Consider the following 22,769-nt stretch of genomic DNA (forward strand, 5'->3'; position numbering starts at 1 on the left):
TGCCATCCCCTGCCTCAGCCTACTGAGTTGCTGGGTTTACAGGCATGCACCACTGTGCCCAGCCCAGAGCTTTAACGTTAGGAGTCAAATGAATAAAGTGTACTTCTTCCAAATAAATTATCTCTTTGTCCTTCACTAATTTCCTCTCTAACCATTTAGTATTTTACCCAAGAAACTACAAACACATTTTGTGAGAGACAGGCATCTCCCAGGACTAAGCTAGATGTCTAAGAAAACTCTACAGGCCACTTTCATACACCTGTTTTCATGTCTGTGTTCCTGATGGTCCACAGATGGCTGGCAGTTCATTTTTTTTGCTGCTACTTTAACTGTAGCCAAGCAGTTAGAAAACAATGTTTTGAGTTTTCTCTTAAGTACTAAAAAGGTCATAATGGTACATCTGTGTGATAGGAGAAGACAAAAAGCCAGAAGGAGGAGAACTGTTGTAGCCCATGCCTGAGCCAATGAGCATGCTGAACATCGTGCGTTGTTTAATGCATCTCCCACCCATCAGACTCATTTTTCCCAGGCCAAATCTTGGTAACCAGCCTGAATCAAATTAAAAGAGAGGAGAGAGAACAAACAAAGCAAGTCAAAGTAAATCCAGACCATATGGTAAATTGATGGAGAAAAATAAAAGGTCCGCGGAATAGTAGTAAGGCGGAAAGGGTGTTTGTTGGTGCCTTTTTATAGGACGGCTAAGGTGCAACACGGATGAGAAGGAATCAGACTTATAAGGTTCTGAAGGAGAGTGTTGTAGCAAAAAGTACAAAGCAAGACAAAGTACAAAGCAAGACTCCAAGTAAGAAAATATTTGGTGGTTCCGTGGAATAGAAAGAAGGCGAGTGTACCAGAAGCATGGTGTGGGGATAAAGTTGTAGGCAATGGCCGAGAGGGGCAGGTGGGCACCAGTTCATACAGGGTGTTGGTGAATAGTTTGGATTTATTCTAAGAAGAAGGGAAGGTCTTTCGAGAATTTTAAACAGGATCTACCACATCTGAGTTCTGTTTTTTTTTTTTTTAATACTCTGGCTGTTTGGGAAGGGAATAGATTTTTGGAAGACAGGGGAGGCAGCGGTAGACATATGAACTGCTACAATTCAGGTGAGAAAAGAAGAGCCTTTGTCTAGGAGACAGAGAGTGCAGGCAATGAGAAGTGGCAAGGTGTGGGACAGTCAGAAGTTAGGAATGGCAGGATTTGCTGATGCATTTATGTGGGGATAAGAGAAGTAGGTTTTGGCTTGTGTAAAGTGGGTGCAAAATGGTACCATTTTCTGAAAAAATGGGTAAGAAGAAAGTTAAGTGTATGGAGGATGAAGACGTATGGACAGAAATAAGAAGTTGTGTTATGGAAGCATAAGATGATCAAGATGCCCACAAGACATCCAGTAAGAGGTGTCCAGAAGATAGCTGGGTATACAAATATGAAGCCCAGGAAGATGATCAAGGCTGGTGATAAAAATCTAGGCGCTATTAGATGGTAATTAAGCCAAGGGAGAAAACAAAAGAAAGTGAGGATCATTCTTCAGGAGACTTTCAATATTCAGAGGTTCAGCCAAGAAGAATGAGCAAGTATGGAAGACTGAATAAAAAAAAAAAAAAGAAAGAAAGAACAGTTATGCCTCAGGAGGAAAACAGGTGTGTGCAGTTCCTTTGTGTGAAGGCCCATGGCATCTCCATTGGAAAGAACTTCAAATGCCAAGCCAAGTACTTCAGTCATCCAACTCATTAAAGTTTTAGAATATCCTTTCTAACACAATGGGATAAAAACATTCCTAAATTAGTTTACATGATCACTACAATCTCCTAACCCATTTAACATGATTTCTCTATAATCTTCCTAATAAGAGCTCAGGTCTAATGGAGAATACAGTATTACAATTTGGCAGGTTTTTCATGGATAAATCTTAATACCCTTGTGTATGGGGGAAAAGTCAAACTAATTAAGAAAACCCTGAACTCTGAGTAAGTTGCTTTTTAATTAAACACATATCCCAAAAGACAAAAAGATAAGGCTAACAGCTTTAGCATAGCTGATTATTCAGAAATGATAAAATAAAGATGACATGGGATATATGATGCAATCTAATTTCAATCTCATCCTGTGTAAATGGCCAATAAAACATGTGTGACAGATATCCTTATGAAGAAAATTGGCTAGAGTAGGGGATTATGCCCTGGCAATATTCCACAACAGTAACAAAGATTTATCCTTCACGTTCCAAAGTGATCTGCAAACCTTTATAGGGAGAAGTTGGAGACCATCAAACTGTAGTGAAAGGACACAAATACTTCTGGGCAGGTGCTCTGGAACAAAGCACCAATAAAGTTTTATTATGGAGGACTTAGTTTCTTTGAATGCATTTTGAAGATGTAAAACTGGACAGGGAGATGCTATATTAAGAGCAATGCAATCTTAAAACCAGTTGTTTTACAATTCCAAATTTGCAGAGTGGTGCATATGATTATAGTTCACAGAATCTTAGCATTAAGACTTGTAACCTTTTTTAACTACTTATTTTAGCAAATCATAATCTCTGGAAACTCTTAGCATTCAATTACAAACATGTTTCCTGAATGACTTCTCTTTTGCATGTAACATATCCTAATTCTTTTTTTTAAAGATGGACACAACATATGTACTTTTATTTATTTTTACGTGATGCTGAGGATCGAACCCAGTGCCTCACATGTGCGAAACAAGCATTCTACCTCTGAGCTATAACCCCAGCCCCATATTGTAATTCTTAATTGGTAAGTTGTAGGCTATTTTGCATTTAATATGTGGGACAGCAATGATCATAGACAGAGAAACTACTATCTGCAAAACTAGAATCTATTTTCCTCTACAATGATCCCTTTATTCCTCCAACCCAATTAATCTTTGTTCAGCTAATATTTGCAACATATTTCTTATAATTCATATTCTTTAGAATGATATAATAAAAATCCTTATTTGATGTGAAATTAACACTTTGATCCACTTCCCACTTGATTCCAAAAAGTTGTTGATCTACAACTAAAATTTACTTAGGATTTTCTTTAGAGACAGAAGAGAATCCCTCTTACCAGTCTTTCACTTAAGTCTACTCTGGCTTAACTAATACTTGGTTCATTCTGTAAAGCAGGAATCTGAAAGCCAAATCCCTCCCATGCCTCATTTGTAAAGTCTAAGTACTATACAATCATACCCAGTTTCTTACTTAAAATCTGTGGCTGCTTTTGCATAACAAGTGAAGAATTGTCCAGACTATATGGCTCACAAATCCTCAAATATTTACTTTCTGGCTCTTTCCAGAAAAAGTTGATCAACTCTAGCTCTAAAGTACAGTGACGAATATCAACAGGACTGTCAATACACACAGCTATTTAAATGGTCTATAATATTCCTATACATTTCTGTTACAACACCTAATCTGTAGTAAGTTGTGCAATATTTGTTCAATTTATATTTATTATATTTTAATTAAATTATAATATCGATAACATTAATATATAAATTATATAATAATCATATTAAAATATTATATTATATTAAAATATATTGTATAATTATATATTATATATAATTAACACACATTAATTATATATAACATATAATTATATGCTATATAATTATATAATAATTATATAATATTAAATATTTGATGAAAGAAGCATGAAGGGAGTTGTTGGAAAGACTTAAGAGTAAACAAAATTGCTATCAAATGAGGCAAAGTTTTGACAACTTTATCAGATTGTGAAGGCATTGTAAATAACCAGGATATTGTTTCTTTACATGAGAGAACTCAAGATTAGAAGTCATAGATAACATACAGTGGAAGAGATTTGTGCTAAGAAAGAGTTCTCAAAACTGTACAAAAGAGAAATCATAATATTGAAAGATTGGGAAATATAAATATGTTGGTGAGCTTTTGGCTAAAAACATTTAAGGTATAAATTTTTATACCTTCCTATTTTTTCTTTCTAAAATATAAAAATATGCCCATACTTAAAGAATATTATAGAACATACACACTTCTTTTAATAAACAAAATATTATTATATATACTTCTTTTAAATAAACAAAATATTATTATTATCATATACAGTTCTTTTAAATAAACAAAATATTATTATATATACTTCTTTTAAATAAACAAAATATTATTATTATCATATACAGTTCTTTTAAATAAACAAAATATTATTATTATTATTATTATTATTTAAAACTTTTTTTTAGTTGTATATGGACTCAATGCCTTTGTTTTTATGTGGGGTTAGAGTCAAACCCAGTGCCTCACACTTACGAGGCAAGTGCCCTACTACTGAACTACAACTCCAGCCCCAAACAAAATATTATTGATATTTCAGAAGTTTCCCAAGTCCTCCCCAGTCACAACCCCTTTCCTTCTTCCTAGAGCTAGTTCAGTACCTGGAACACCCAGAAATTTCTAAACTGTGTTTGGTACACTGCATTTAAATATTTTCAGCCAAAATAAAAGAAAGTTATCATTTTCTTCAATATATTACCCTCAACAAACTTTAGAGTTCTGATATCTAATGTCTTAAATAAGGAATTGATTAAGAAATTCATTTATCTACAAAGGTTATTAGAGTATTGTTTTCAGTGATAGAACTCAACATAAAATTAATTTATTCATCCCAAAAGGTACAATAAAAAATTTAAGATGTACTAAAAATAAATTCCAGTAGACCTCCAGTAACTACTATTTATAAATGATTAACATTGAGAGAGAACAAGAGAGAGGAGAGGGAGAGGAAGCAAGTAAGTGAGCTAATTCAAGGTAATATTGATGAGCAAGGTAAAGTTTATCTAAAATAGAAAATATATTAGAATTATTAAATATTTTTGAAAACCAATAAATCACCTCTAAATACATAGAAAAGACTTGAACTATTCTATCAGTGTTGAATTATTAAAGTGTTTAGCTGTAGCAGTTAACAAGAGGGGATTTTATTAAAGAGGGGTCACTAGTATATATGTGAATTGATTAAAGTATTTGAAGGATTGTTATATTCCTTTTATGTATGTAATTAATTTATACTCTAAGAAAGGATTTTGTTGACCAAGAGCAAGTTAAAGCTCAGACATTTTTGAGTCTCAAATTAGTCGATTTCCAATTTAATAAAAATACAAATTCAGGAGATTTAAAAATATTTGTAATCTATTGTCACTATATGATGGAGGAATCAGAGTAACACCAGGCCAAGCCAGTTAATTTTACATTTGCCGCAGGAGGTTAAAACAGATGTTGTTATGTGCCCACATAAGATACAAAGACATCATCTGTGATGTATTCAAAGTCAAAGTGGTTAACTTGAATCCATCGAGACTTAATCTAAGGTTCACTTTGTGGGAAATGTGCAAGGGATGGAGAAACAGGATAAGTTTCTCCATCCGGGAGGTATTCAGACAAATCAGAAGCTGGGGCATTCCAAGGAACAACTGTCCAAGTCTCTTCCACAAGGGGCTTCACTAGATTAAAAACCAAAATAATATACAAGAGAAAACTTATGGGTCATATGGTCCTGATTCAACAAATGATCCTAAATTTTATCTGCTCTAGACATACCAGCTTTGAAACCTATTTTTGGGTCAGATATTGTAATATGGCCTGTTTATTAGATGACTATTGAGATGGAAAGTCGGAGATCGTGAAAAAGCAGGTTAAAAAACTATATGCAAAATGTGATTTTGTACTCTTGAACTAAAACTATGTATGTGGACACAGAGAAAGTCTAGATTTTAACATTAATGATCCCAAGTGGTAAGAATGTGATCATTTCATTTTGGTGTATAGTATTCTTAGTTTTCTACAATTTACATATTTTGCTTCTGTAATAGTGAAATAATAGTTTGAAAACACATATTCTATGGAAAGTTTACATTAATTTTTGTGATACCATAAAGATTTTGTTAGAAAAAGAGATATTAGAAAAAGAGACATGAGTAGAAGCTCAAGGGAAATTGGAGATTTATATAAAAAGGTCCAAATTTGAATTCTCTATAATGCTTTGATTTCATCAAGAAACATTTACTGCCTTTCATGTCATTTCTCATACAAAATACTATGCATTAAAGAGGTTTGCTTGCCTTTTTCCTCACTGGAGGTATAAAAATTCTTCTCATTATTATTAGATAGCTCGATATCAAATGCACTTTGTTAAATAAACCCACAAAGCATAAAGGATTCTAGGTACCTTTGCATAATAATCAACCTGTTTCTTTTTTCACCAGGAAGGGTCAAACTTAATGGATTTTAGGATCACCACTATATATGCAAATTGGATTTCTCAAAATAAGCAGCCATTTTAGAATGTACATATTCAGACTCTGATGCCTTAAAAATGACACAAGGAAGGGAAAAATTATTTTCACTAAGAAAGCACTCAATTTCAGTTGACTATGACAGCAAACCAATTTCACGTCATTTCTTTCAAAATTCACGTTTAAGTTATATTACTTGAGAATTGTTCACATTTTAAATTTAAGGCTGATCTTTAAATTTTTGACTTTTGAGAAAAATGAAAATCACTTGACACATTTAACCATTACTTATTTTCATCAGAGTTAATTATATCTGGAGGGAAAGAGATGTCTGAGTTTGAAGCCTACCACTTGGTATTATTGTATCCTTGAGCAAGTTATATACTCTGGCTAGCCTCAGATATTATGCTTTCTGTTTTTTAATCTATAAAATGGAAAAGACAGTATTCACCTTTTTGGTGAGATTATACTTGGAAACCTGCCTGTCACACAGTAAGAGCTCAATATCCATGAAAGTGATGGAGACTCTCATAGTTCTTCTGACTTGCTCTTTCTGTCTTGTATATATATTCCAAGAACATTGAGGATGCTCCTTGGAATCTCCCCACAGAAGGCCAGTAGGCATGTCAATCATGCTATATGAAATAGAACTACAGCTCTTACTCTTCAATATCTTAATAAACAGCACTATCGTTAAACTAATGCCATTTCTTTCTCCTTCTTCCTCTTCCTTCTCCTTTGGTACTGGGGATTGAACCCAGGGGTACTTTGCCATTGAGCTACATCCCCATCCCTTTTTATTTTATTTTTTTTTAAAACAGGGTCCTGCTAATTTGCTGAGTCTGGCCTCAAACTTGTGATCCTCTTACCTCAGCCTCCCAAATTCCTAGATTATTGGCAGGCATGGAGCCTGATTCATTTCTCTGGACCTGAATCTTAGTCATTTCTCTCCTCTTTTTCATCCACTATATCAGATTTCCATCTGCAACCTTATGCATTTTGCATCCTACTACTTATAGGTCGATCACTGCCACACTAGTCCAAGCCAGAATCATCTTTAGCTTGGCCAACTACAAAAGACTCTTGATAAAGCTTTTGTGTTTTTGCTTGACCTCCTGAGCCATTCAGTCTTTTTCTATTTGGCTATGCAGAATCTTTAAATGTAATCCAGCTGATGTCATTTCCTGTTCAAAACCATCTTTGAACAAAATACAAACCCTTCCACTGTCCAGAAGACCCTGTGATTGGTCTTCTGCTGATCTTGTCTCCTAGCATTTCCCTTCTCCTTCACTCAACTTTGGCCAGACCAATCTCCTTTGCTATCCTGTGAGCATTGAGCTTCTGGAACACTCTACCTCTGCAGCTTTTGCCTTACCAGTCCTTCCCTTGGAGGGTCCCCTTCTCTTGATGGCTGTGTGGCTCTCCAGCTCAATTCTCCATTCAAAGACCGGGCTTTTCCTGATCACCCCATCAAAAGAAGCATTCCCTCAGCTCTGTTCTATTTTTATTTATGGCTCTATCACTCCATATATATATGTGTGCATGCATGTGTGTGTTAGTGTAACTTCATTTATTGTCTATTTCCCAGCATATACATAAACCTCATGACAGTGAGGACTTTGTTTGACTTTGCTGGATTCCTATTGTCAAGAATGGTGCTTGAGTGCACTGGGGTAGAGCTCCCCAGACCCAACACATAATATTAGCTGAGGACTAACCATTTCGCACTATCACCTTAAGCACTAAGCACTTAGCTCAGTGGTAGAGTGCATACTTAGCAATTGCAAGGTGCTGGGTTCCATCCCCAGTACTGCCTCTCCTCTAACATATACATACATGTGTATACGGTGTGTGTGTGTGTGTGTATACATATATATAAAGGCTGAACTATAGCTCGGTGGTAGAGCACTTGCTTAGTATGTGTGAAGCCCTCAGTACCAGTCCCAACACTGCAAAAAGTAATCAACCAAAACAGTACTTGGTAAGTATAAAAGAAATACTTTCGAATACTTGGAAAGTTTTCCGTGTGCAAAAACTGGCTTAGCTTAAGTTTGAAATGAAAAATTAGGTAGAGAAGTTACATCAAATTAGTTTATAGAAACCTTATGGATCTGAATTTGTAAACAAGAGGTCATAAAATTCTTTTTTAATAGCAATTATTAGCATATATTATTTCTACAAAATAATGGGTTTCTTTGTGACATTCCCACACACACACACACACACACACACACACACACACACACACATATATATATATATATATATATATATATATATACTGTGCTCTGATCATATTCACCTTCTCTATTAGTCTTTCTTAGCCATATTATTCTTTATTTTTATTCAGGAAACCTAAAGAATTTTCTTTCTTTCTTTTTTTAAAAGGAAACTTAGCAGCACTCTAACAGAGAATTAATTTCTTGTATTTCATCAGAGTGCTGGAAGAAAAGAATTTAAAAAAATATCCACAAAAAGTTTCTGCATTTAAAACAATGAAGGGATTAGTTACTCAACTGAAATACTAGTAACAAATAAAAAGAGAAAAAAGGTTTTCTTGGTTTTCCTTATTACTCCATGGTTTTACAGAAAAAAAATTATATTAGAAAAAAATTATAAGATAAAGTTGTTTGAAGACTAAAATAAAAGGGGAAAATCATCAGAGTGTTGATGAGCTAAAAAAATAATTCCCTTTCAACAATGGTTTTGTAAAAGTCTCAAATTATCTCTCTAAAATAATAGCTAACTACATTAAATTCGCCATAAAAATTAAGTTGCTTTAACTTACTGTATGTTTACATTATGACAACTTTTGGGAGTCATAATGTATAATTTCATAAAATCATAAGGCTGTTGGATGCGATCAATACAAAGTAGCATATGAGTGAGGCTCCAGCAGCCAAGCTTTGGAACTTCTACGACTTTATCTGTGCTTTTCTTATGGCATTTATCACTTTTATCTTTTAAATTCAGGTACTGGCATTTGGGGGCACAGGGTTTTTGTCTGTTTCATCTTTGCATCTCCTACAGTGTTGGCATGATCACTAGGCTACATTTTATGAATGAAAGGATGAAGGATGCAGAGGCCTAACACTGTGGAATAACGGCAGCAAATGCTGTATGAATGTAATTGTGGATATATTTTTGGAGAATTCTAAATGAGCCCAATTACTGCTTTTTTTACTCCATATCCCAAGAAAGTACGGAGACATGGAACAATCTGTCAGAGTGGTTCGTGTGCCAGTTTTGCTTCCCTGTGTTTGTCATGATTGTCACAGAGCAATCACTTGTGTAGTCATTTGCTTAACACCTGTCTTCTCCATTTTATTTTCCAGAGGCTAAGCCTTCTACATGGCTTCTTAGGGCCTCAGCATATCACAAAAGGAGGAGCCCAATTAATATATTTTGAATCAATGAATGGTTGGGGCTATGACACTGCATAATTTGCAAATGGCTGGGTCCCCTTTCTGGCTGAGCTCACCAGGCACTTGCAGCTTCAAAGACCCTAATCACCTGATTATCACTGGTTTTAAGATACACGCTTTTTTTTTTTTTTTTTTTAAACAAATGTCTTAGAATCCATAGTGTGTAAGTATCCCATATAGTGGAATGGGAAGTATTTTTCTGAGTACTACATAAAATAACATTATTTTAATCAAGAATGGTGTTTTCCAGTTAATGAAGGAAAGCTATTGTTAATTCCATCTTAATATGGAAACATAAAAACCATAATTACTTACATCAATTAAATCCGAAAGATCATGAATATAGTACTTGAAAACTGAGGCATTAGTTGCTTCAAGTGTTAGGAGATATTCATTCCGTGCCTTAATCGATTTTAGCTTATTTTCTGAATACTTTGCTTGTCTCTGGAAAGGAAGAAGATGCAGGCATTGAGAGACAAAGCCATTTTAAAATAAGACAGAGAAACATATATGAATTTTTATTAATCTAAATAATTTATTCCACATATACAAATGACCCTCTAAGTCTTTGTGAAAAGTACATTCTGAAATTGATTTAAATAACAAACTAAAATTACCCAGCTATGGGGAATAACAACAATGTATTTGGGCTTCAGGCCCATTTGCAATGAAATCTCTTTGTTGCCGTTCAAGTTTTCCACATTTATACTCAATACTTGGCATTCACCACTAAATGATGTCCAGCTGTTATCACATGATTTTTATGTGTCTTAAACATTTTTATTTCCCATGGGAGGAAATGCGTGCCATTTCACAATAATTTACAATGTGCATAGATCAGTGATTTTGCGGCAGTGTTCTTAGTGCATTATTAGCTCCTCGCTGAAGACGGAGGGCTCTGCAATATATTTTCACTTACCTTTTCTTTCATTTTTTCAATTTTCTTTACAGAGCTTCGCCGCTGATGTCTCTCTTCTAGTCTAATATGGAAGACAGGATCACCAGATTTCCCAATTTGCTTCTCCTCTTGTTTCTCAGCCTCTTTCAGCTTGCTCTCTGCACTGATGCTCTCTGCATGATACATGTGGTATGTTTTCATCACCTGTGAAAAAGTAACCCAAATTGTTAAAAGATGTCTGCCTGTAACTTACAGAGTGAATGCAAACCATTAAATGATGTGTCTGTTAAAAATATCGCCTTCCAACTGGCAGGAAAAAGACAGATTGTTAGTAAAATACATGAATTATGGCCTATTGCTTCTACATAAACCAAACAAATATGCAAATTCACCTGCCAGGAAGAGGCACTTAGGGGACAGGCTTTGATGAAAAAATGATTTAAGAGTCTTTTGCAAACTTTTCAACATACTCAGAAAGTTCTCTTAAGCTTAAAAGTGTTTCTCTAAAATCACACATGCATTACTAATTTGCAGAATAAACTATTTATTCATGGATAAGTTTTAACCCAACCAAAACTCCAGCTTAGATAGGAAAAAAGGAATTTATCACACAAAATCTCCTTTCAAAATACCAAATTTAAATATTAAGGTTCATATATAGTTGTAGTTTAAAAACATTGTTTATTCTGATCACAAAGTGATACTTAAAATTTCAGTGTAGAGATGAGGGGAGGGAGGATGGTGGAGGATGGGAAAGGCAGCGGAGCACAACAGACACTAGTATGGCAATATGTAAATCAACGGATGTGTAACTGATGTGATTCTGCAATCTGTGTATGGGGTGAAGGTGGGAGTTCATAACCCACTTGAATCAAAGTGTGGAATATGATATGTCAAGAAATTTGTAATGTTTTGAACAACCAACAATAAAAAATTAAAAAAAAAAATTTCAGTGTAGACAATATATGATACAAAGCAGGAAATAAAATACACAGCAAACCATGGTTAAGATTTGGTATACAGTCTTCTAGTCTTTTACCTATAAAAACACACACACCCACTTCTTCATTTAAAAATGTCATATTTATTTCTCCCCTTAAATATTTGGGATCATCCTACATGTACAATTATTTTAAATTTTTTTAGTTATAAATGGACACAATACCTTTATTTATTTATTTATTTATTTTTATGTAGTGCTGAGGATTGAACCCAGTGCCTCACATGTAGTAGGCGAGTGCTCTACCAGTGAGCCACAACTCCAGCCCATTTTTGTACAATTTTTAATGTCTTCTTTTAATTAATATATCAGAATATTTTTCTATATCACTAAATATTCTTCCAAATAAGAAGAAGGTCTGTATAATACTTCTTTATATAATGTCCATACATACTTAAGTAAACAGTATTGTTGAATATTTTAGGATTATTTCAATTTTTTGCTCTATAAAGAAAGCTGTGCTGAAAACCCTTCATGTATATCTCATCTTAGTTCTTCCCTTGGAAATGAATTATACATAACTTATATTTTAATAACATTTAGGAATATATGGAACATTTTGTAATGTATCTTTCCATGCAAGTTGTTAACCTATATAATGAATTCTCAATTATGAAAAATTTTGGTTATCTTATTATTACAAAAATGTTTGTGGACAAAATTATGTCATGATTCCTAGGAGAAATTTCTAGAAGTAGAATTGCAGGGTTAGAGTTAATATGTAAATTTTTGAGGCTCTGCCAATTTTACGCTCTACTAATAAAAACAGAAACATAATAAAACTGATCTATCTCTAAAGTACTTTAGATAACATACTTAATAAATATTTTCTCAAAAAATGAGTAAAGGTATTTGCTACTTATTCTTGTAACAACATTTACATATAATCTCTGTGTTCTCTGATACATAAGAATAAAATAGTCACAGATTTTTAGAGATTTTACCTAAAAATCAGTTTTCCAATATAATTCTAATGTGCATTGCAGAATCAGGCACCTGGGAAAATTCTGAAATCTGGGTATTTTGTGCATTTATATTCCTTAAGAAAGAAACCAACACACATAGGTGTGATACACCAATGTACCAAGGAACATATTGGAACTAGAACCCAACACTGAGCATCAGTGCTGGCACTTTCTCATAGAATATGTCAAAAATTATAAGGCAGATTCATGTCATCTGCAAGTAGCCAAAAGTTATTCAATTTTATAGCTCAAGTATAGCTGTTAAGAAGTTGAGACTAATATAATATTTTAAAGTAATAAATTTTAGTTTTCTCACTTCAAAAGATGAGTCTTAATACAATGTGAAGCCTGGAAGCATCTCTGGAACAAATGTTGTTTATTTAGGTTGAACTACATAAAATTGCTGTTTCTGTAGGTTATTTTAAAAAACTTGGAAAACTGATATTTTCATATGGTTCAACAGCACATGTTTTTAAGATTACTACTTTGAAGAGTAAAACTTGGGTTTGGTGAAGAGCCTTTACTTATTTTTATTAAAAAAAAAATCGAATGATGTCTTTTCTTAAAAATGCAAAGGCAGTACTGAACGAGAACAAAGTAAAGGCTAAACTTTACAGCAGTGGTGGCTTTTTCTGAGCTGTCATTGGAAAGTTGTCTGTTTTTAGTAATTATCAAACCTATCCGGGGGAAGTTTGGTTGGCTACTCCAGTTTAAAAGAAAATAAAAAAGTAGTGGGAAGGAGCTGGGCAGCTGGGGAATGAGAAGGGAGTCACCCTGCAGCTGGGCAAACAGCGAGGTCAATGAATCCACTACACACCTTGCATTGCTAGGCTTGGCTCTGTTTATATTCTCTGCCTGAAGCAAACCCACATACCATTTAGGTCCTGGTTCCAGTTACATCTTAAAATGAGAGGGTGAAAAAACTCAAACACACATGCGCACAGATGCCCCACTCACAGAGCTGCTTAGCTGTTTGTATTCTTCTTGCTAACTGAGAGGCAGAAAGAAATGAGAACACATGACTCCCACCACACCTGGATGAAAAGACATATCAGACAATTCTGGGTATCTGAGAAATATTTCCGTTCAATACATGACAAAGAAATGAGTCCTCTGGACTCTTGTTTTACTTGGATAGTGGGCACTAGTATAAGCAGGTAATTTGCACAAACTAAGCCTTAGTATAAAAGAAAGACTGAGCTGACTGCTGGCATAGGATTTCTAATTAACTAATGTGGGTTAAAAGGAAAACATTGGAGTCTGACCCAATACTATGATGAAAAGCGTGTAAATATCTGACCATAATGAGGTTCAGCATAAGAGCTGAGGATGCTCTACCTAGTTCAGCAGTAATTTTCAGACAACAAATTTCTTTTAGTTTTCCAATTGGACTTATAAAATCATTGTTCCCTAAAATGTTAACAGTAACGATGAATGAATTTTAAAAGTTCAGGAGAAAAATGCTAAAAGCTTTTCAAGAATTCTAATTGCAGATAATGAATGCAAGTACAAACTGCATTATTAAAATGTAAGCCGTTGACAGAAGTCAAATATGTCTTGTATTTAAAATAAAATAACAGCTTTTTTTTTCCCGCCAGAGAAGAACAAAATGCCTTTATTTTTCAAAGGTGCATTTTGAATATATACTGCCAGGAAAGTAACTGCTTCTCCCTCAGTTTAATGCAAACACAAGTCTTTGCATACTAAATGGCATGACAGACATATATCCATTTAAATGTAGTCCAACTGTATATTTTCCAATTTGAATTCTTCTCTACTAAAACTTCAAACATAATTCCCCATTCAACACACTCAATTTATCTTTCTTCAATTGTAGGAAAAATGTAGTCAAATAAAAAGTGACCCACATCATGGATTTATATATTTATATATATCTATCTCTCTCTCTCTATATATATATATTTATTTATTTTTAATTTTTACTGAAAGGCTCATATCCTGAGTCTGACACAATTCTTGTGCTTTAAATCAAAATAATTAAAATACTTATAGTAAATTTCAACGGTTGGTGTAAAGAAATAATTTTGAATCTGAAAACTACATGTTTGGGGGAAGATCAGTGGATAAAAGCTATAGTTTCTACTTTTTGATTTCTCGTTCAGAATCAGAAGACATGGATTAGAGGAATGGATCTACCAATGACCAAGTGTGAGGAAATTATTTAATATCTCTGCTCACCTTATGAAGTTATTGTGGATGCCAAATTGTGTGTCCACAATTGTTTAACTTAAACTTTACCGAGTACATAATTATTATGTATGTGTATATATCTATGTATGTGAATATATACCACCAATATAGACATGCACGATCTATATGTATATATGTAGTTTGACAAGCATTACATAATGCTTACTATGTGACAGACATTATTCTAAGCACTTTACAAAATAACTTATTTAAATTCTTTTAGTAATTTTATGAGGTAGATAACTTTATTTCTCCCATTATTGTAAAGAAGAGAAAGCTGAGGCAGAAAGAGGTTAGGTAACTTGTCTAAGGACACTCAGATGGTAACTGGCCGAATAACGGGGGGTTGGAAGCCAGACAGTCTGACTTCAGATGAGGCATTCTGAACTGCTATACCATAACCTTTGGAAAGTCTAAAGCATTGCACAGATGGAAGGCCTCTTGACCTTGGGGATACAGTCACTCTGTTTCCATAGGAGGAAAAGAGATCAGAAAAATAATTATTGATTCCACATTTGCTTCGTGCTCATCACTTCTGATGAGTACTCTTTTACAAACACCTGCTTCCCATCTTCTAAGAGTTTACAATTTTGGAGTTTGAAACATGGGCCTTAGATACTCCCTAGTGGGCAGAGACTAAGTAAGAGGGCATTGAGGCAGCAAGGATAGCATCAGCGAAGGTGTAGTGGGAAGGGAGGATGCCAAGACTTAATTTATTGAGAGCACTTCAGACTCTGCCACATGTTACAACAAAGTCAGAGTACCTTAAATCCTTAATATTGCTTTATAGACTATATGGGCAAAATAGACAATTGGTGAGAAACACATGAAGGCCAGGAACTCATTTTATAGTCAGTCTACCCATTCATTTAACAAATATTTATTAAATGTCTACTATGTACCTGGCATTGTTTTTCTCCATCCCTGGCATCCAAAAATAGCACCATCATTAAACACCTGGCATGGCATTAATGGGACGACAAATAGTTTTATTTCACTAACTGCAAAGTACAATAAATGTTGGAATTTATGGACCTCAAAATAAAAGGTGTGGGAGGCCAGAGATGTAACTCAGTAGTGGAGTGCTTGCCTAGCAAGCATGATGCTCTGGGTTGGATCCTCAGCAAAACGTGGGGGGATGCTATGGCAATTCAGCAGAGGATAGGGACGAGAAGCAATATGTTCGTGACAATATTTCTTAACTCCATAGCCTGCTGCTTCACTAAATTCATCAATCACTAAAAGCCCTTCTGAGGAATGACATTATTTAGTTTGCTTTAATTCTCAACAACCTAAGATCAAGATCTACTTTCTATAATCAATGTATTGAGGGTTCTAATTATAACTGTGTCTGCGAGCACCATTTTAACAATACCACCTGGGTAGGACCACAGACTTAGAAGCCCATTTCTACTGTTTCCCAGGAGGTACTCAGGTTCAAAGAGAAGAAAAGGCCACAGGACACCCTTAGGGAACCCCTACAGCTGCAATGCAAGGAGCCTGGTTCTTCCAGGAGCCTGCACAGCCCTAGTCCTGCCCTCCAGGTTATGGCCTCTGCTCAGCCACCCTAAGACTCTGGGGGCTTATTCTAGATCAGGGCAGCAGCAGGACTTCACTTAAGCCACTTAGGACATGGTGTACCAGCACCTTTATGCTTGCCGTCTCCAGCCTCTTGCTCTTTGGTGACTCAGCCAATTCTGGTGAAGAACATGGCTTCTGGAGTTCTTGGATTTGAGTTCGAGGACTGCAGCCTAACCGGGCAGTTTCTTAGCCTCCTTAAACCTTGTTCCTCCATGGCAAATGAGGATTAATTGGCAATGCAGGGAAGCACATAGCACAGTGTGTAGTCCTCATTCTTGGCAGTTTCTAAGGTCTGATGTAGAAGTAAGAGTTCAGGCTTTGGGACCAGACTACCTGGCTTTGCACAGGTGCCCTTCCCCATCTCTCAAAGGCAGCTGGGAAATCTGAGGTGCAACAAAGGCAGACAAATGTCAGATTTTCCCACTGTTTCCTGCTAAGATTCAGGCTAACCAAAAACCTCTTAAAAATGAATCTAAAAGATCAGGGAGGGAAGCCTAGGAGTTCAATACTCAGACTCCTACCTGTTCATAAAACATATTACATGAATTCATATTTTGAAAAAACCTTCCAGGCTATCTGGAATGCACATTTTTAAAAAAATAATATTTATTTTTTGGTGTAGATGGACACAACACAATGCCTTTATTTTTATGTGGTGCTGAGGATGGAACCCAGGTCCTGCCCATGCTAGGCGGGTGCTCTACGCTGAGCCACAATTCTAGCCCAAGGTATACACATTTTTTAACATACATTGACAGTTATTGTTGAATTACGTGGACATCAGAACAGTTATTGTTAAATTAGCTGGTTGTCAGCACAAGTTTAGGGGAGTAATATATGCTGACGTGCATTTATTTATCTATCAATGAGCCCTTGAGTGTCCATATGTCAGGCACTGTGCTAGGCTTCAAGGGGAAGACACAGAGAAAGCTGCTTTAGCAGTGGAGTGGGGCAGTTGTGGACTTAAGGGTAGGCTGAATGGGAGTGGCTTCTTTTAAATCAGCTTAAATTTAAGTTTAGGGAGAAAAAATGGTGGGAGAATATATTTTATCTATATAAAGAACGTAACGGCAGGAGAAACCAACCCTTAACATGAATGCTACTCAGCCAATATCAACAATGGAACTCTTGTCTTCCACCCCTCTCCTCCCACTTAAGTCCTGTGCATGACCCCAGACAGTAATTTTTATTCTCTTTTGTGACATCTGGGCTAAAAAAGGTGCTGATCCCTGAGACTACAAGTGGTCAGTTAGGACTGTCACAATGATGAATTTTCACACGCCCATCTCCTCTCCCTGGGTCTGGAATGTTCTTACGCCAATGAAAACAAGAATTCACAAAGCCTAACTGTATTTGCAAAGTAACATTTTTAGAAGAAGTCACCTTCAGAGGCACTCTACTGGTGGTTAAGAGTTCAGACCCCTAAGATAGCCTGCCTGGGCTTGAATTCTGCCTCTGTACTTTCTGGCTGTGGGATCATGGCCAAGTAACTGTTGAGGCTCAGAAAAATGACACGCAAAATGTGCTGCTTGGGATTTCAGACTGAGAGCCCCTGGGGAGCAGCAGAGGCAGGGAAGGGCTCTTCTCCAAAGCTCCCTAATTACCTGAAGACTGGATGCACCAAAAGGGAACAATGGACTTGCCTTCTATCTTCTTGTTATTTTCTCAACTGAGGAAGATTAAAGTCACATCACAGAAGGGACTGAAAGTCAAACATCACACCAGAGCCCAGATGGACTTTGTGCCACGCCATATCTGTTCTTCAGGCTCATTCATTTATCTCCAAAACACCGACAGGCCCTAGTTCCCTCCCCCTATGAAGAAGGTATTTAAGCTTTAACCATCTGGTCCAATTTTGAGTTTTCATACTTGGTGTGATTCTCACATACTCTCCTGTTAATTTGTCTGTTTTATAGTCTCAAATTATCCAAGAGGTAGACAGAAAGTTCTTTTCACCCCAACATAATTTAATCTTTCTGTGCCTTCAATTTCCTCATTGTGAAACTGAACGTCCAGTGTTACTGTAGAGGGTAGTTGGGAGGACAAAATGTGTTAACACACACAAAGAGCACAGAAGAAAGAGTTTAACACATGATAACTGCACAATAAATGCCAACTACAGAAATTTGAGAAAAAGACTACCATAAAAGAATTCATTAATAATAAATAATGATTTCTCCATGATTCAAAGGATAATTATTTCTAAAAAGGTAAAAGGGAGGAAGTTAGCAATATTTCTTTTTACATATGTTAAGAATCTCAGCACTCATTCTTTAGAATGAGGGTTTTAATTAGCTTTTTCTCCATTGCAGCCAAAATACCTGACAAGAACAATTAGAGGAGGAAGATTATTTTGGGGCTTATGGCTTCAGAGGTCTCAGTCCACAGATGGCTGACTCCATTCCTCAGAGCCTGAGATAAAGTAGAGCATCATGGTGGAAGCATGTGGTAGAGGAAAGCAGCTGGGGACGTGCACCAGGAGTAATAGAGAGAGCGAGCTCTACTCTACAGGGACAAAACATATAGCCCCCAAATATATGCCTGCAATAACCCACCTCCTCCAGCCACACCCTACCTGCTTATAGTTACCATCCAATTAATCCATCAGTGGATTAATGCACTGATTAGGTTAAGGCTCTCGTAACCTAATCATTTCATCTCTAAACTTTCTTGCATTGTCTCCCACATCACCTTACATCGAAACCATAACTATGAACAAACAGGCCAACATGACAATCAAATAGGATGAAATGCTGTCTTTTCAGCTTGTTTATCCAAGAAAACTTGAGGTACATTGTGGCTCCATTGAAACGAAATCAGCATAACAGTCTGAATTTATCCTCAAATTATATTTATAGTCGAAACAAATGCTTTGAACAAAAGGCTCTGTCTGGGTCTCTGTATCTTGCTGTGCAGGGACTGCCAACCAACCAAATAACAGGGCAACGGAGATGCAGAAAATGAACAAAACACAGGGAAGGACAGAGAACACTGCAAAGGGAGGAAGTCAGGCTAATAAAAGTCATGAAAACAATTATATTCTCTCCAGTGTAGTGTTAAGGATTTTGTTTCAGGAGTAATTATACACAGTAGCATTTTTAAAGGAAAGAGCTTTGGTCTACAAAACAGCACACCTGGATTCTGGCCCTATTATGTTGCAAAATATCTCTATAAACTCTGCCTTTCTGATGCTATGCTCAGTGTGGCCTCATCTATTAGAGGTGACAACATGACAACAGGAGGTCTCTCTCTCTAGAACCACAATGTGGGAAATAACCAAATCAAACTATACAGCTCAGAACTACTGACAAGTGTGGAATTAAAGAGGAAGGAAAACGTAGAGCCACGACCACAGAAGGAAAGACCCATCACATCACTTCTGGGGCCAGAAGGCTTCTTTCCAAGAGAATTTTAATATATCCTTTACAAAGGGAATATTTGATAAGGTTTAGAGGAAATGGAGTAGGATGGCATTGAGTAGTATAGATGCTCCTCAACTCAGAATACAATTACATCCTTATAAATTTATTATATGTAGAAAATATCATGAGTCAATAATGCATTTAATACACCTCACCTCTGAATGATGTTACAGCTCAGCCTGGCCTGCTCAGGACACTTACATCAGCCTGCAGTTGTGCAAAATCATCTCACACAAAGCCTATTTTATAATCAAGTGTTGAAGATCTCATGAACACAGACAGATGGGCACTTTGTAGTCATGATGCGATGTGAAAACAAAACACAATATCCCCAAAACTCTGGCAACGTAGCACCCCATAGAGAATTGGTTGTTTCCCCTCCTGATTGTGCGGCTGGCTGGGGCGATAGCTTGTGCTGCAGCCCAGCGACACAAGAGAGAGGACTGTACTGCATGTGGCTAGTTGGAGAAAACATCAAAATCCCAAATTTAAAGTACGGTTTGTACTGAATGCCTGTCGTTTCGGCACTGTCAGAAAGTCAAAAATCAAGTTAAACCACCCTGAGTCAGGAGCTGCCTGAATATGAAAATAGCATCCAGGCTGTCATTCCTATTTTTTTTTTCTGCTAGAGATGAATGTTTTTGTCCCCATCTTCAGGAGCCAGTGTTCCTGCAAGGCACCTCCTGTCTTAGATTTCTGAGGGTGTAGCCCTCAGTCCCCTGTGCATGCCTGTGTGATCCTGGGCAAGGATTTTTCACTTACATGGAGGATGGTTGGTCCATGTGATCTCTTAGGCCTTTTCCAACTTTAAAGTTCTACTGACTCCAGGATTTTAGTTATGAATCTGAATTGTAACAATACTATACAGATTTATCATTTGGGGAAATACATACACTTCTTAGTGGTTAAAGGGGCCTTTGTTTTTTTTTTAGTGTCAGGGTAGATGGCAGATAAATTTTAACCTAAAAGAAACACAAGTGTAATAACAAATTATACTAATTATCTCCTTCTGCTTCTGTTGACTTGAGACAGCAAACAGTACACTATGCTATGCCAGGGATAGAAGATTCTCTAGAATTCTCCATGGGGCTCTGAGACCATAACTCGGCTGCCTTGCCTTACAGAAAATACTCCCAAATGAACAATGTCCCCATAGTCTGTCTAGCATACTGCTATATTGATGAACCTTACTCAGGGCCATCTATCACTCTAGTGGCTTTAATTAGCTCCCCAACTGATTATTGATCAATCATCAAGTGCTCATTAAGGAGAAAAACTCAGGAAGGTTCTGCTAGGTGTAGGGCTGACATACTGATATGCAACACGCTTCTATTTTTGATTTGTTAAATTTAAGGTAAAATAGGGCATTAGTCATTTTCAAAATGTTAAACTGAACAATAATTTTGAAACACTAATATAAATTATAATTAGTTTCATAAGATTTTGCTACTTTAATAAAACTATCTAATGAAATTATTTTATGCCTCATTAAAAAGAAAATGTTTCTATTTTTAATGAGTAAACTGTATTTATTAATCTTAATCTGAGCTTGCTCTATTTCTAGAAGTATTAGAGACAGTTTCTAATTTAAGGTTTTGAGTCATAAATGTGGTTATTAGTTTTGCTTATGGTCTAAGGAACTTCTGATGGACATACATATTCAACAAAAAATTTCTGAAGCTCCCTACTATGTACCACAAGTAGGCCTTGTCCTATGTGATTTCACTAATATTATACTACTAAAAATCCAATTATTTTTTTTATTAGTTTATACTATTCTTTGGTTCAAAAGACAACTTTGCATAAGCATAATTAACAATTTGGCATAATACTATAATACGAACCTACATTACAATTACCAAAGACTGTCCTGTGAAATAAATATTATTTTATTCAATACATTCTAATTTTGTGAAAGATTATTTTCCTTCACTTGTCTCTCAAGATTTCACTATGGGGGCTGGGGTCGGGGTTCAGTGGTAGAGCGCTTGCCTAGCACGTGTGAGGCACTGGGTTCGATTCTCAGAACAACATATAAATAAATGAATAAAATAAAGGTCCATCAACAACTAAAAAGAAAAAAATTTAAAAAAATGATTTCACTGTGGTGAGATAAAGAGAGAGTGGCAAGGGCAGGGGACTTTGAATGCCCAATGTAATGCTCCATTTATTTTTTCATTTGCTCATACTTGCCATACCCAAGTGATGGAGTTCCCTATACAGGCACACACCTGTGCTTTCCTTCACACTCTCCTCCTTCTTGGAATGCCTGTCCCCGCTGTCTTTTATCACTGAGTTCAGAAGTTTGCATCTTCTGGAAGCTTCCAGAATGAAGACCTCTATGTAGCCTGGCACCCCGACTATGCCTGGCTCCCGGATGTCGGAACTCTATGTGAGCTGTGTATTTTCCCCAGGACTTTCATGTTTGCTGAAAGAACCATCTCCAGCCACTTGGTATATATGACTTAGGCGCAGTAGAGATGATCCTATAACAATTTTAGAGCAGAGGCAACAGTGCTTTTAGTACTCTCTATTTATCTGACTTAGAGACAGGACACAATTCTGAGATTTGGGACAAATCTTTTGACAAATAATTGAATTCCATAAATTGTAGAACTTTATAAGTTGCAACCCCTTTCTCCTACTTGCTAGGCATCTGCCCTCCAAAAAAGAACACTATCTTAGAAGATAATCCATTCCATTTCAGAACAATCTAGTAATTAAACCTAGAAGTCAGGCTGTGTGGGTTCAAATCCTAGTTTTGCTTTTTACCATGTTGCTTAGTTTTCTGATCTCTGGTTTGGAGTAGGAATAGTAACTATAAGGTTGTTACGTAGCTAAAATGAATTAATCCATGTCAAATACTTCAATGCCAGTTGGCACAAGTGATGTCTTCATGAATGCCATTATAATTAATAAAATGCCTGATATGGTTTGGATGTGAGGTGTCCCCCAAAAGCTTACATGAGACAACGGAAGAAGGTTTAGAGGAC

General features: G+C 36.0%; 1 protein-coding gene across 1 annotated transcript in view; it reads right to left on the reverse strand.

Moving 5' to 3' along the window:
• The window catches only part of Srgap1 (SLIT-ROBO Rho GTPase activating protein 1), a 285,801-nt gene that overhangs the window by 94,039 nt on the left and 168,993 nt on the right, over window positions 1-22,769 (reverse strand). Inside the window, exons 5-6 of the mRNA XM_027928469.2 lie at window positions 10,619-10,801; window positions 10,015-10,143 (exon numbers count right to left, since the gene is read on the reverse strand). Of these exons, the coding sequence (XP_027784270.1) occupies window positions 10,015-10,143; window positions 10,619-10,801 (312 nt within the window). The remainder of the gene's footprint in view (window positions 1-10,014; window positions 10,144-10,618; window positions 10,802-22,769) is intronic.

This window comes from Marmota flaviventris, chromosome 3, assembly GCF_047511675.1.
Source record: "Marmota flaviventris isolate mMarFla1 chromosome 3, mMarFla1.hap1, whole genome shotgun sequence".
NCBI lineage: Eukaryota > Metazoa > Chordata > Mammalia > Rodentia > Sciuridae > Marmota > Marmota flaviventris.